Source organism: Myxocyprinus asiaticus, chromosome 32, assembly GCF_019703515.2.
Source record: "Myxocyprinus asiaticus isolate MX2 ecotype Aquarium Trade chromosome 32, UBuf_Myxa_2, whole genome shotgun sequence".
In the NCBI taxonomy this organism is placed as follows: domain Eukaryota; kingdom Metazoa; phylum Chordata; class Actinopteri; order Cypriniformes; family Catostomidae; genus Myxocyprinus; species Myxocyprinus asiaticus.
Window position 1 is genome coordinate 33,034,873 of NC_059375.1, and position 14,866 is coordinate 33,049,738.

The 14,866-nt window shown below is 38.6% G+C and overlaps 1 protein-coding gene across 1 annotated transcript in view; it reads right to left on the reverse strand.

Annotated features, from left to right (window-relative positions):
• LOC127423058 (metalloproteinase inhibitor 2-like) overlaps nt 1–14,866 on the reverse strand; it is a 47,402-nt gene that overhangs the window by 7,065 nt on the left and 25,471 nt on the right. Inside the window, exons 2-3 of the mRNA XM_051667076.1 lie at nt 859–959; nt 391–502 (exon numbers count right to left, since the gene is read on the reverse strand). Of these exons, the coding sequence (XP_051523036.1) occupies nt 391–502; nt 859–959 (213 nt within the window). The remainder of the gene's footprint in view (nt 1–390; nt 503–858; nt 960–14,866) is intronic.

Below are 14,866 nucleotides of genomic sequence, written 5' to 3' on the forward strand. Positions count from 1 at the left end.
AGATGGACTGATAAAACATCCTGTGTGCGTTTACTCGCGGAAGTTCTATTTAACCAGCCAATCAGGTTTGTGCTGACTTGATCGAGAAAGCTATTCCAAGCATAAGACAAAGAGCTCGAATTGTAGACTACATTCTGCCAAACATTTTCTTTTGATTTCCACAGCAAAAACAAAATGTCATATGGGTTTGGAACAACATGAGGGTGAGTAAATGATGACAGAATTTTTATTTTTGGGTTGACTATCCCTTTAAGTGTAGGATGTGCCAATTGGCAAGTGCTTTGCTGTGAAGGCACTGTGGTTAGACCATGCTCGTTAAACATCTCAAATTACACATTCCTTGACCAAAAAACAAAACTCTTAACCTCTCTGCAGAGAAATGACTTTTACCTGAGATGAGGTACTCTTTCTTGCCATTAGTGTCCAAATTCGTCACCCCACACACAGCAGATGAGGGTGCAGTGAAGATCACATCGATGTGGTGATCCGGGCCTTTGAACATCTGAAAGAGGAATTCATACCTTGCATTTAAAGGGACAGTTTACCCCAAAATTAAAATTCTGTCATAATTTACTCACCCTCTTATTATTTCAAACCCATATGATTTTCTGTCTTTCAGGGAACACAACTTCCATGTTCGGGACTGACAGCCTCAGTCACCATTCACTTTCATTGTATGGAAAAAAATAACAACATAAATATTCTTTGAAAATGTTCCTCTTGTGTTCCATGGCAGAAAAAAAGTCAGGGTATGGAATGACATAAGGGTGCGTAAATAATGACATTTTACTATATGTTAGAAAGACAGCTGGATAGGCTAAGGCAAAATTACATTTATTTATCCTTTATGTCCCTCACCTTTATCTGCTTTATCTCATACTGGATCCGCTTGATGGGGTTCCCATAAATATCGTTCCCAGAAGCCACTTCTTTTTTTCCAACCACCCTGGCCCTGATTACTGCAGGAAAAAGAGAATAATGAAAAGATTACTTTCATGAACTACCTGCCAAATATATATATATATATATATATATATATATATATATATATATATATATATATATATACCCCGATCAGCCACAAAATTAAAACCACCTGCCTAATATTGTGAAGGTCCCCCTCGTGCCACCAAAAGAGCACCAAACCGCATCTCAGAACAGCATTATGAGATTATATTCTTCTCACCACAATTGTACAGAGCGGGTTATCTGAGTTATCGTAGACTTTGTCTATCGTATCGTAGATGGACTGTTCGAACCAGTCTGACCATTCTCTGTTGACCTCTCTCATCAACAAGGCTTTTTCATCCACAGAACTGCCCCTCACTGGATGTTTTTTGTTTTTGGCACCATTCTGAGTAAATTCTAGAGACTGTTGTGTGTGAAAATCCCAGGAGATCAGCAGTTACAGAAATACTCAAACCAGCCCTCATGTGGCAGCAGTGCAGTGCATAAAACCATGCAGATAGGGGTCAGGAGCTTCAGTTAATACTGACATCAACCACAAGAATGGGGAAAAAAGTGATCTCAGTGATTTGGACCGTGGCATGATTGTTGGTGCCAGATGGTCTGGTTTGAGTATTTCTGTAACTGCTGATCTCCTGGGATTTTTACGCACAACAATCTCTAGGGTTTACTCCGAATGGTGCCAAAAACAAAAAACATCCAGTGAGTGGTAGTTCTGTGGACGGAAATGCCTAGTTGATTAGAGAGGCCAACAGAGAATGGCCAGACTGGTTCGAACTAACAAAGTCTATGTTAACTCAGATAACCACTCTGTACAATTGTGGGGAGAAGAATATCATCTCAGAATGCTATTCTGAGATGCAGGTTGGTGCTGTTTAGGCAGCACGAGGGGGACCTACACAATATTAGGCAGGTGGTTTTAATGTTGTGGCTGATCTGTGTGTGTGTATATATATATATATATATATGATCAGTGTACAGTGTATATATACAGTTGTGCTCAAAAGTTTGCATACCCTGGCAGAAATTGTGACATTTTGGCATTGATTTTGAAAATATGACTGATCATGCAATTTAAGGATAGTGATCATATGAAGCCATTTATTATCACATAGTTGTTTGGCACCTTTTTATGCTCCTTGAAACAACCACACCGTCTTTTTCCAGAGCAGCCTGTATTTCTCCTGAGGTTACCTGTGGGTTTTTCTTTGATCCCAAACAATTCTTCTGGCAGTTGTGGCTGAAATATTTCTTGGTCTACCTGGCCTTGGCTTGGTATCAAGAGATCCCTGAATTTTCCACTTCTTAATAAGTGGCTGAACAGTACTGACTGGCATTTTCAAGGCTTTGGATGTCTTTTTATATCCTTTTCCATCTTTATAAAGTTCCATTACCTTGTTACGCAGGTCTTTTGACAGTTCTTTTCTGCTCCCCATGGCTCAATATCTAGCCTGCTCAGTGCATCCATGTGAGGGCTAACAAAATCATTGACTATTTATACACAGACACTAATTGCAATTTAACAAGCCACAGGTGTGGGAAACTAACCTTTAATTGCCATTTAAACCTGTGTGTGTCACCTTGTGTGTCTGTAACAAGGCCAAACATTCAAGGGTAAGTAAACTTTTGATCAGGGCCATTTGGGTGATTTCTGTTATCATTATGATTTAAAAAGGAGCCCAACAACTATGTGATAATAAATGGCTTCATATGATCACTATTCTTAAATAAAAGACAGGTTTTTTTTGCATGATCAGTCATATTTTCAAAATCAATGCCAAAATGTCACAATTTCTGCCAGGGTAAGCAAACTTTTGAGCACAACTGTATATATACACTGTACACTGATCATATATATATATATATCTCAGCACTGTGTGAAAGAAAATTAGTTAAAGGGTACTTCACCCAAAAATTATATAAATTGAAAATTATATACAGTATACACCGATAAGCCAAAACATTATGTCCACTCAAAGGTGAAGTGAATAACGTTGATCATCTCCTAACAAGGCCACATGGCAAGGACTGGGTATATTAGATGGTAAGCAAACAATCAGTTCTCATAATCAATGTGTTAAATGCAGGAGAAATGGGCAGGAGTAAAGACCTGAGCGACTTTGACATGTGCCAAATTGTTATGGCAGATGACAGGGTCAGAGCATCTCTAAAAAGGCGAGGCTTGTGGGGTGCTCCCGGTGAGTGAGTGCTGTGCTGAGTACCTACCGACAGTGGTCCGAGGAGGGACAAACAACAAACCGGCGATAGGGTGTTTGGGCGCCCAAGGCTCATCGATGCGCAAGGGCAATGAAGGCTATCCCATCTGGTCCGAACCATCAGAAGTTCCATCTGTGGCACAAGTCACATTAAATTTTAATGATGGTTACGGGAAGAATGTGTCACAACACACAGTGCATCGCACCCTGCTTCGTATAGGGCTGCGTAGCCGCAGACCGGTCAGAGTACCCATGATGACCCCGTCCACCAGCGAATGCGCCTACAATGGGCACGCAACAGTCAGAACTGGACCTTGGAGCAGTGGAAGAAGGTCGCCTGGTCCGATAAGTCGCATTTTCTTTTACATCACGTGGATGAATGTATACGTGTGCGCCGTTTACCTGGGGAAGTGATGGAACCAGGATGCACTGTAGGAAGACAACAAGCCGGTGGAGGAAGTGTGATGCCCTGGGCAATGTTCTGCTGGGAAACTCTGGGTCCGGCTATTCATGTGGATGTCAATTTGGCATGTGCCATCTACCTAAACATCGTTGCAGACCAGGTACACCTCTTTATGGCAATGGTATTCCCTGATGGTAGTGGCATCTTTCAGCAGGATAATGGATCCTGCCACACTGCACACACTGTTCAGGAATGGTTTGAGGAACATGATGAAGAGTTCAAGGTGTTGCCCTGGCCTCCAAATTCCCAAGATCTCAATCCGATTGAGTATCTGTGGGATGTGTTGGACCAACAAGTCTGATCCACGGCGCAATTAACAGGACTTGAAGGATCTGCTGCTAATGTCTTGGTGCCAGATCTCACAGGACAGTCCATGCCTCGGCGGGTTGGCGTTGTTTTGGTGGCACACGGAGGACCAACAGCATACAGTATTAGGTCATAATGTTTTGGCTCATCAGTCTATATATCATTTTCATCATGTTGTTTTAAAGCCATATGACTTTCTTTCTTCTGTGGAACACAGACTAAGAACTAAGAAACTGTTCATCTCCTTTTGTGTTCCATGGAAAGAAAGCCATATGGGTTTGAAACAACGTGAGGGTGAGTAAATGATGACAGAATATACATTTTTGGAAAAACTATAAAAAATGTTGTACACTCTTCAAAAGTTTTAGGAAAAGAACTGCTCAAAAGTAGTTGCATTTCACGGCCATCTACAGCAACCAAGCACATCCTAACCAAGCACAACACGATAAAGTGGAAAGCAAGAAAATATATATCTTCCATTTTAAAGTCGGCATTAAACGAATGTTGCGACCGATTTTTCTTCCGTATTGTGATCCCAGTCAGCAAATTTCCTTTGACACAGCTTTGGCCCAAATAAACGGCTGAAATGTGGCCCAGTTTAAAAAGTGAATGACGACCCAAATCTGGTACAGATATATTTTTGCCAGAACTGAACCAAAACTGTGCCATAACTCCACCAATAGAAAGCCAAATAAGTCAAGCTTGTGTGGCCCATACATGGGCCTTATATGTAATTATTGTTTGGCTGAGTTCTGTTAAGGCCTGATGGCCCTTAAGTGGCCCATATGTGGCTGATAGACTAAATGCCAGTATTCTCCCTGAATTTAACCAGAAGAACACAAAGCCTTCTCAATAATTTAATTTACTGCACAATAAATCAAACATAAACCACAAAATTAAATCACAATCTTTTTTATTTGAAGTAAAAATAACACATTAAACACTACAGAAGTGTGTTGATATTGATAGTAACATTGGAAGTGGTTAGAATTGTCTAGTGCATGATGTGAGCGTACTTACAATCATTTTTATTTTTCATTTAAGATAAAGTTAAACATAACACATGAAAAGTTGGTAGTCATATTAAAAAAATATCATCCATGGGCAATATCTTTTTCACTTCCAACCTGTTAGGAAGAAAATAGAGTTAGATAGAATTATTAGAATGAGTCACATATGAGACACTTTTTATAACCTGAAAAACACTGCACACATCATCTACACCTAACACTTATGGTCCTAAGCTAAAACTTTTTTATAATTTTCTTTTTTTTAATTTTCTGAATATATCAGTAATAGGATTTTAAAATGCCTTAAAGCTACTTAAGGGTGCGTCAGGATATGACAGTTGTGAGGAGAGAAAAGAGTGGGAAAAATGGCCACTGTCCAGTATTTAAGTTGCTGCTGCAGTGACAGTTTCACTCCTCCACCAATAGGAATTGAAGGAAGATGCTACAACAAAAAGACCAACCAATGGCATTGTTGAACAGGCTGAGGTGTGGACTCCCACACCTGCCTACATGTTTTCCCGAGTATAAACCAAATGTTAACCACAATTTAACGTTTTCCATGGCTTGCCATAGCCAAGCCACACAGGGCTCTCAGCTATGTTGTCATGTGGGCCATATACCTCAATGTCAGTTGTGACCCTCCAAAATTCCCCAAAATCCCCTCCAATTCTAAAGCTTTGGCAAAACATATATGGTGAAAGTTTGGCCCACATGTGTTTAGCCATGCCAGACCTAGGCCAGATGTGACAGCTAAATTCCACATTTGGCCCAAAGGTTCATGCTATCTGGGGTATTTCTGAGTGAAACACCTTATCGAACAAGAACAAAATATAGGGCGGGACTTGATTTTATCTAATGGTTGTTGATTGGATTGCGAAAAGTGAGAATTGCATACCAGAATGGAGGCAGACCTGAATGTGAGTTTGCACTCAAAACACATACACACCCCTTCCACCGTGCTGCTTGTGCCAGAGCTAGTTACCGGGGAAATTGAGCAGTGATCTTAACATACTGATGATCTAACTGACAACATTAATACATAACCAGCCCTTAAACACACAGCAAATCGTGGTCTATACTTACAACGAGGCAAAAAATCTAGAGTTCTGGCAAACTATCCACAAACTGGCCAAAAATTTGCAGCAAATTTGCCACTCACCATTTTCACATGCAAATGAGCTTGTGATTCGCTGCAAATGTTTGCTGCTTTTTCCTGGCAGCAAACCTTTGACAACAATGGACAATTTGCCACAAGTTTGCAGCAAAGCTCATTTGCATGTGAAAAGTTTGTGACAAATTTGCCATGAATTCTCTATTTTTGTAAGGGTTAACCATTAAGACACAAGCAAGTAAAACATTACAATATTTCAAGTTTTGAATCACAATACACTAAATATAAAGGTAAAAAAGAACACTTACTCATGTTGTACATCCCAAGATTACTGCATTAAAAAATAATAAATAAACTCCAGCCATTAAACTGTCCATCCAACTCAGTTTTTGTTCAGACCTATTGGTTGTGATTGTGTTACATTATGCAGGACTATCACATGTGGATACTGGCCTGAAAAAAATTATAATAGTAGCCAATATGGTGGACATAACAACTACTAAAACTTATTTGAAAAGACAGCAGCTTACAAATGTGAGTTGAATGCTTTACTGTCAAGTTACATTGTGTAAATTTAAGGCCTACACTGCCTGAGACAAAAAAAAAAAAAATTAAAAAAAATAAAATAAAAAATTGGCTAATGTGCAAAAGCTAATGGCAAAAAAAATAATGTGTATGAAATATAATTTCTGTTAACAGAATATATATATATATATATATATATATATATATATATATATATATATATATATATATATATATTATTATATTTTTTTTTCTGCAGTAAACAAAAAAAAGGGTTAGTGTTCCCTATCACCCTACATTGTGTGAATATGTACATCATTTAAGACACAGTGAAGACTCTAGCTGGCTAAAGTGCTAAAGCTAGAAGCAACATCACATGCATTTGAAATGTAATTTTTCTCAACAGAAAAACTATGAATTCTTACGTGCAGTAGAAAAGCAGTTATGTTTCCCATCACCCAGTTGTGTGAATAAATGCATCACTTGAGACGCAGTTTTGAACTCAAACTTGGCTAACATGCTAAAGCTAGTGGGATCACATATGTTTGAAACATCATTTCTCTCAACAGAAAAACAATTAATTTTTCTGTGTAGTAAAAAAGCACATTGTGTGAATATATACACCACGTGAGACAATGTGTTGGACTCTGGACAATGTGCTAAAGCTTCCGGCAACACATCAAGTGCATTTGAAATGTAATTTCTCTCAACAGAAAGACAATTAATTCATCCGTGTATACAAAAAAAAAAAAAAAGCATTAGTGTTCCCCATCACCTTAATGTGAGAATATATGCATGAGACACAGTGTTGGGCTAACATACTAAAGCTAGTGGCAACACATCACATGCATTTGAACTGTCATTTCCCTCTATTACTGAAAAATTATGAATTCTTCCATAGAGACTATTCATTTGAGACAATACTAACATTCAAAAACTCATACACACACATACATATATATATATATATACACACACACACACAGATCAGACACAACATTAAAATTACCTGCCTAATATTGTGTAGGTCCCCCTCGTGCCGCCAAAACAGCACCAACCCGCATCTCAGAATAGCATTCTGAGATGCTGTTCTTCTCACCACACTTGTACAGAGTGGTTATCTGAGTTACCGTAGACTTTGTCAGTTCTAACCAGTCTGCCCATTCTCTGTTGACCTCTCTCATCAACAAGGCATTTCTGTCAACAGAACTGCCGCTCACTGGATGTTTTTTGTTTTTGGCACCATTCTGAGTAAATTCTAGAAACTGTTTTGTGTGAAAATCCCAGGAGATCAGCAGTTACAGAAATACTCAAACCAGCCCGTCTGGCACCAACAATCATCCATGCGATTATCTAATCAGCCAATCGTGTGGCAGTAATGTAGTGCATAAAATCATCGCAGATACGGGTCAGGAGCTTCAGTTAACGTTCACATCAACCATCAGAATGGGGAAAAATTTGATCTCAATGATTTCGACCGTGGCATGATTGTTGATGAGTGAGGTCAACAGAGAATGGCCAGATGGGCTACAACAAGGCCATGTCAGGCACATTATTAGGACCATAGTGTTCCTAGTACTCAGCAAGTGTATGTGTATATATATATATATATATAGCTCTGGAAAAAATGATCAGTTTCTCTGGATTTACTATTTATAGGTATGTGTTTGAGTAAAATGTTTTATTATATTAACTACTGATAACATTTCTCCCAAATTACAAATAAAAATATTGTCATTTAGAGAATTTATTTGCAGAAAATGACAACTGGTCAAAATAACAAAAAAGATGCTGTGTTATCAGACCTCTAATAATGCAAAGAAAACAAGTTCATATTCATTTTTAAACAACACAATACTAATGTTTTAACTTAGGAAGAGTTCAGAAATCACTATTTGGTGGAATAACCCTGATTTGCAATCACAGCTTTCATGCGTCTTGGCATGCTTTCTACCATACTTTCACACTGCTGTTGGGTGACTTTATGCCACGCCTGGTACAAACATTCAAGCAGCTCGGCTTTGTTTGATGGCTTGGACCATCCATCTTCCTCTTAATAACATTCCAGAGGTTTTTAATGTGGTTCAGGTCTGGAGATTTGGCTTTCCATGACAGGGTCTTTATCCGGTGGTCCTCCATCCACACCTTGATTGACTTGGCTGTGTGGCATTGAGCATTGTCCTGCTGGAAAACCAATCCTTAGAGCTGGGGAACATTGTCAGAGCAGAAGGAAGCAAGTTTTCTTCCAGCCTAACCTTGTATGCGTCCTTCATAAAGACGAATCTGCCCAAATCCAACCTTGCTGAAGCACCCCCAGATCATCACAGATACTCATCCTGGTCATATAATGGTTAGACGGAGACCTGGAGAGACCTACAAGCCACAGTGTCTAGCACCCACTGTGAAATTTGGTGGAGGATCAGTGATGTGTGTATATATGTATACACAGTGTATAGAACATAATTTGAGACACAACTACAGTGCAATGGTATGCTAGAATTATCTTAATGTTTTTTTGTTCAGTAGAATATATAAACTACAGCACAAGCTCAAACAAAGAGATTTTGTCATGTAATGAAAAGAGACACATGACTAAAATATCATCATACTTTCTCTGCCACCTCTCATCTGAGGCCTTAATGTCTAAACACAGTGAGAAGTCTCTCACATATAAAGATAGTCATGCCCCCAAACCCAATCCCATTTCCTGCAAGTTGAGTGTTTGCAGCTGTCCTTATTTTCTTTAGCTCTCTTTGTCAGGTCGGCCAACATGTGGCAGAGACGCCTCTGCTAGAGAAGCTGACACATGACAACCTTCTGCTGATTCATTCATTCTCTTGACTTTTATATTCACCAGTATTTTCCTTCATCGTTTTTTAAATGGCTGTTATTTTTTTATGAAAGTACTGGATGGAAACATAGCATGGAACATCACCAAAAACGATTTTTCTTGAAATTATTTACTCACACTTATGTTGTTCCAAACCTGCATGACCTTCTTCCACAGAGACTGAAAGACTGTTTTCCATGCAATTAATGAATGGATTGAAGCTGTCTAGCTTCAAAAAGGCAGCAAAAGCACCATAAAAGTAGTCCATACAACTCTATGTTCTAAGTCTTCTGAAGTTATACGAAAGCTTTGTGTTTGAAACAAATAGGAATTTAAGTAGTTATTCACTGATAATGTTCACTTTCAGTAAGCTGTTAACAGCTGCAACTGGATCATCGAGTCATTGACTACGTTTACATGGACACCAGAAAGCGGCTTATTGCGGGAAAGCAGCGTATTGTGAAAAAGCAGCTTTCCTGTTTACATGCACTGGATAAGCTGCATACTCTTTACTACCGTATACATGCGGGTCTGTCAGTAAGCAGCTTTTTCCACAGCAACATAATTTCCCTGCAACACTTGTGTAAATAACAAACATGGCATCGGAGGAGACTTCACTGTTTTATTCTCCATTGCTTCGCTTTTATTTGTAGATATTCCAGAGTTGTTGTTGTGTTTCTTTCCTTAACTTTCCATCGCGATATGCAGTGGATTTGTGCTGCAATAGTAGGATTTCCCTCTTACATAAAACTCCCGGATTCCCTCAATGTACTAGCACAAATAAGCGAACGTGAGGGACCGTCAATATTTTACAGTGGTGTGTGTAAATGTAAAAGTATAGTTTATTGTGTATATGCTTTTCCCACTGTAGTCCCACAAATGTTGAATTATTTCCGCTCTGTTGACTTGTTGTTGGGCTCCATCCTATGACATATGTTCTCTGGTCTGTTCCACGCACATGCGCATTCCTCAAAAACACGTCAGAAAGCTTCTGTGTTTACATGGCCACATTAAGCTGTGTTCTACAGGAGAAACCCAGGTGTGTTAAACCTCTTTCTCTTAATCCCTTAAATGGTGTAAGGAAATCGTCATTCTCATTTACATGAAGTTTCAGAGTGCCACTTTCTTCAAAAACCCTGGAAAAAGGGGGCCTGGGTAGCTCAGCAAGTAAAGACGCTGACTACCACACATGGAGACGCAAGTTCGAATCGAGGGTGTGCTGAGTGACTCCAGTCAGGCTCCCTAAGCAACCAATTGGCCCAGTTGCTAGGGTGGGTAGAGTCATGTTGGGTTAACCTCCTCATGGTCGCTTTAATGTGGTTCTCGCACTCTGTGGGGCACGTGGTGAGTTGTGCGTGGATGCCATGGAGAGTAGTGTGAGAGTAGAAAAAAAGCAATTTTCTTAAGTACATGTAAACGTGGTCACTGAGTTGAACGTGAGAACCAGATCAATCTGATATGCGAACAAATTATTCAGAGGTTTTTTGAGCTGGATCAGTTCAATTAACTTTATCATTAAATTGTTTTGCGTGAACAGACATCGCTACTTCTCTCAAGAACTTTACAAGTACTTTAGTTGTCACTTTATTTGGAGCGTTTTGCACATCATATAATACTTGCACTATAATTTTCACTACCTCTTATTCGACTTTGTAAGTATGTACATTCTATAAGGATGTATAATATTTATTATATACGTAATATATATTTATATATATCAGTGGCGAATTCTCAGGGCCAGCAAATCCTTCTCTGCTGCTAAATAAATAAATATTTTTCATCCTTTCATTCTCAATTACCTTTTTGACTATGTATTTTTAATCACTTTCCACTCTTAATTCATCTACAAACAAAGAGAGAAAAACTAAAAGTTTATCCAGTCAGAATTTATTCCTTGATGCTTACAAGTGAAGTGTGCCTGAAATCGCATTCCTGAAGCTGAGCTCATTAGCAGAAGCAGCGCGTGAGTTTGAGCTCCACCCCGTCAGGCCTTCAGAATTTCCACAGAATCCCTCAACAGTGCAAATGAATGAGCAACTAAAGTCAGATTGTCAGCTTCATCAGCCATTCAAAGTAAGTGATAAAAATTCACTTTAATAAAGTAATATCGATAAATGAGTTCGTTTCCACATTATATGATATTAAAGATTGTTTAACAAACGCCTGCAGAAACAGGTGTATAAAACATTATAATCTTTTGATAATCGTACACCTGAAGCACAAATGCTAGTGCTGCAGCACTGTTTACCAGTTGGGTTGCTAGGAGACATCTCTAATGAGAGTCAAACCCCTGCTAAGCTAATGGGAACACTGCAGTTTTGTTTCCTTAAACGTCATCTTCTAAATATCGGGGAATGGAATGCATAGAATTAATAATAATTAATAATAATTATATAATTTTCTTTATTTATCACACATTATCCTTTTTTGTTTTGCACATACACAGTGAAATTCTTCTTTTCACATATCCCAGCTAGGCTGGGGTCAGAGTGCAGGGTCAGCCATGATACAGCACCCCTGGAGCAGATAGGGTCAAGGGCCCAACAGTGGCATCTTGGCAGTGCTGGGGCTTGAACCCCTGACCTTCTGATCAGTAACCCAGAGCCTTACCCGCTGAGTTACCACTGCCACTGCAAGCAACATTTAAATCGCAAATATTATTAGATATATTTTTCCAGGTATTATAGACCTCCTTGGTAGATTCATATGAAAAATTATGATTTCTGAATGTCTGTTTGGGAGACGTTAATTTCACAAAACAGTCATGCTGCAGTTAAAATTAGGCTTGCTTGAGCATTAAGTGTCATTTCAAGTTCTGGCTTTCGTGCGTGGACATGTTTTTAAAATGTCAGTTGGTATTATTAGATGACTGCCACGTAATGTATAATATGCATAGCGTCTTATTCATTGTGAAACTGTGTTTTCTTAATGGCATGAATCGCACTGAAGTCCTAGACTTAAAATGCACGGCCCGCGGCTGTATATGTATGTGTGTATATATATATATATATATATATATATATATCCATCATCACTCGGACGCTTCACGGTGTGTATCACTCCGCTTTGGTTCGTGCCGTTCTAAACTAAAGTGTAAGAGCAGTGTAGATGTGTTAAGAGCTACTGTATATGTCTCTTTACATGTAATTTTTTGACATTACCTAAGTTAGCCAGCAGGTGGTGGCAAAGATCATTTTTGTTTGTAATATGAGCCAGTTAGGTGAAGTGAAGTCAGTGTCAGTCAGTGTTTACATACAACAGCACTACGTGATCGCTTGTATTACTACTACACTACTAAAGCTAGGAAATAGCTTTAAACGGCTTTAAGCTAAAAACTTCAGCATTACGGCTCATCACAGCTGAGAGACACAATAGACTGATTACACAAACTCAAGGCGCATACCTCTACCCGACTTTCCACATTGGAGAGGACATACTGTTTAAAATCGCAGAGGACATTGTGGTTTCTATAGTGAATGACTCTTGCGCACCGCTACTGCAAAATAGGGAGAAATACCCCCACTTGGACGGCTATTTTTCCACTGAGAAAGCTGATCTTCAGAAAGCTGACAGCATCTCTGCTTAGGAGTGGCAACAGGTGATAGCACACGGTCCATGTCTCTCTCTCTCTCTCTCTCTCTCTCTCTCTCTCTCTCACACACACACACACACACATCCTTGTTTATCCAATAACTTGGTAGAAACAGCACAAGCCGTGATACTATTTCTGAAGTGACATTTTTGAATTACTAACGAAGGCTTGGACGCATCATTTGGTTTGAACCAGCAATGGCAGATTTGTCTAATTCAACATATATTTCTAAAGTTTTCTTTATTTATTACATATTTTCCATTTATAAGATATTTAATTTACAACTTGCAACTACCTTGTGGAATACAAAAATAATTTTGTTGTTCCTGTACAATGGCAATAAAGAGCTTGACTTGACTATAGTGGCATAAAAAAAAGAGCATGAACAACAGTCTTCAAAACTTCTCCAGTGTACCATGGAAGAAGAAAAAAAAGTCATACAGGTTTGGAACAACAGATTGGTAAGAAAAGATGACAGAATTTTCATTTTTGGGTGAACTATCTCTTTTAGTGTCCAAATGGAGGCTGTAATGGGATGATTCCACTACAAACACAAACTTTACTGCCCCAAAAACCTCCACAACTCCAAACTTCTCACACAGACAACTTTGCTCTGACAGAGGAGTAAACAGAACTGAAAGCCCTTTAAAATAAATTGTATACCATGCAGTACAGCAAATTTTAAACAATGATTTCAAGCTTCATTACATGTGATAAGCTCTTCTAATATGTATATTACAGATGTCAAATCCATTAAATGAGATTTTCAAGAGAGATCAAATTATTAAGATGTGATGTGTGCAGTTTTTTTTCCAATGTTAAACTATCCCAGCTTGTTATGCAGAGACAAGTGTAAGTAAGCAATTTGACTTCTAACTCTAAAACTATAAACACCATGGATCAGCACAGCCACACTGGCTCAACCACTTGCGTGAGTTTGGGGTGGGACGATCTGTTTGTTTGACCTATGAAGAAAGGGCGAATGTTCAGGAAACCTGTTTGAAAACTTTATTTTTGTCCGTATTTTTACAATTTCATTTGGTGACCCATTGTGGTGAAGAAATGATATGCACCTCACCATTTAAAAAACTACAACCTTGCCATTGTGTGAGGATTTTAACATTGAACATTTATTATAACAAAAAATAAATAGATTTCTGTCATTGATAAGTTTAGCACAGCATATGAAATTGGTTGTTGGACAAAAATACAAGCCAGTTGAGAAGTCAAGCATCATTTAAAGGCCATGTGAGATGTCTATGAGCTACCACTACAAAATGAAAATGCATGTAAAATGTGTCGTTTACCTGTTGGTCTCGTCTACATTTGCCAAGTAAACAAAGGAGGAAACAATTGCAGGCTAATGTTTCCCTCAAGGCTTAACTTGTCTGAGTAAACAGATTGATCATCTCGTAGCTTGGCAATCTGTTTTCAAAGATAAACTGGAAGTCACAGTTTTTAGGAAATTTATTTACCCAAAAATAACCTGTCCTTTCCATGTCTGCATATATTTGGTGACCTAAAATGAGAGGCAGTGTCAATATGCAACATTTATTTGAGTTGGCAGAGCCTCTGGTGAGAACAAGAAAGGGGAAGATATTTAAGATTCTGAGGTATTGCATGTAAAGGTCAGAAGCACATTACAAAAAATGGTTCAAACTGCACAGCACCAATGATAAAGTTTGTTGTCTTTTATTTATAAATCAGCTAATGCAGTGGTTCAGAACCTAGATTTTCCATTGGAGTTTTCATAAATTGGATTTTATATACATGTGGAGACCGTACACATTGTCACACATATACCAAATTTAAAGTAGTTTGTATATTTTCTTTCACTTTGCATAGTT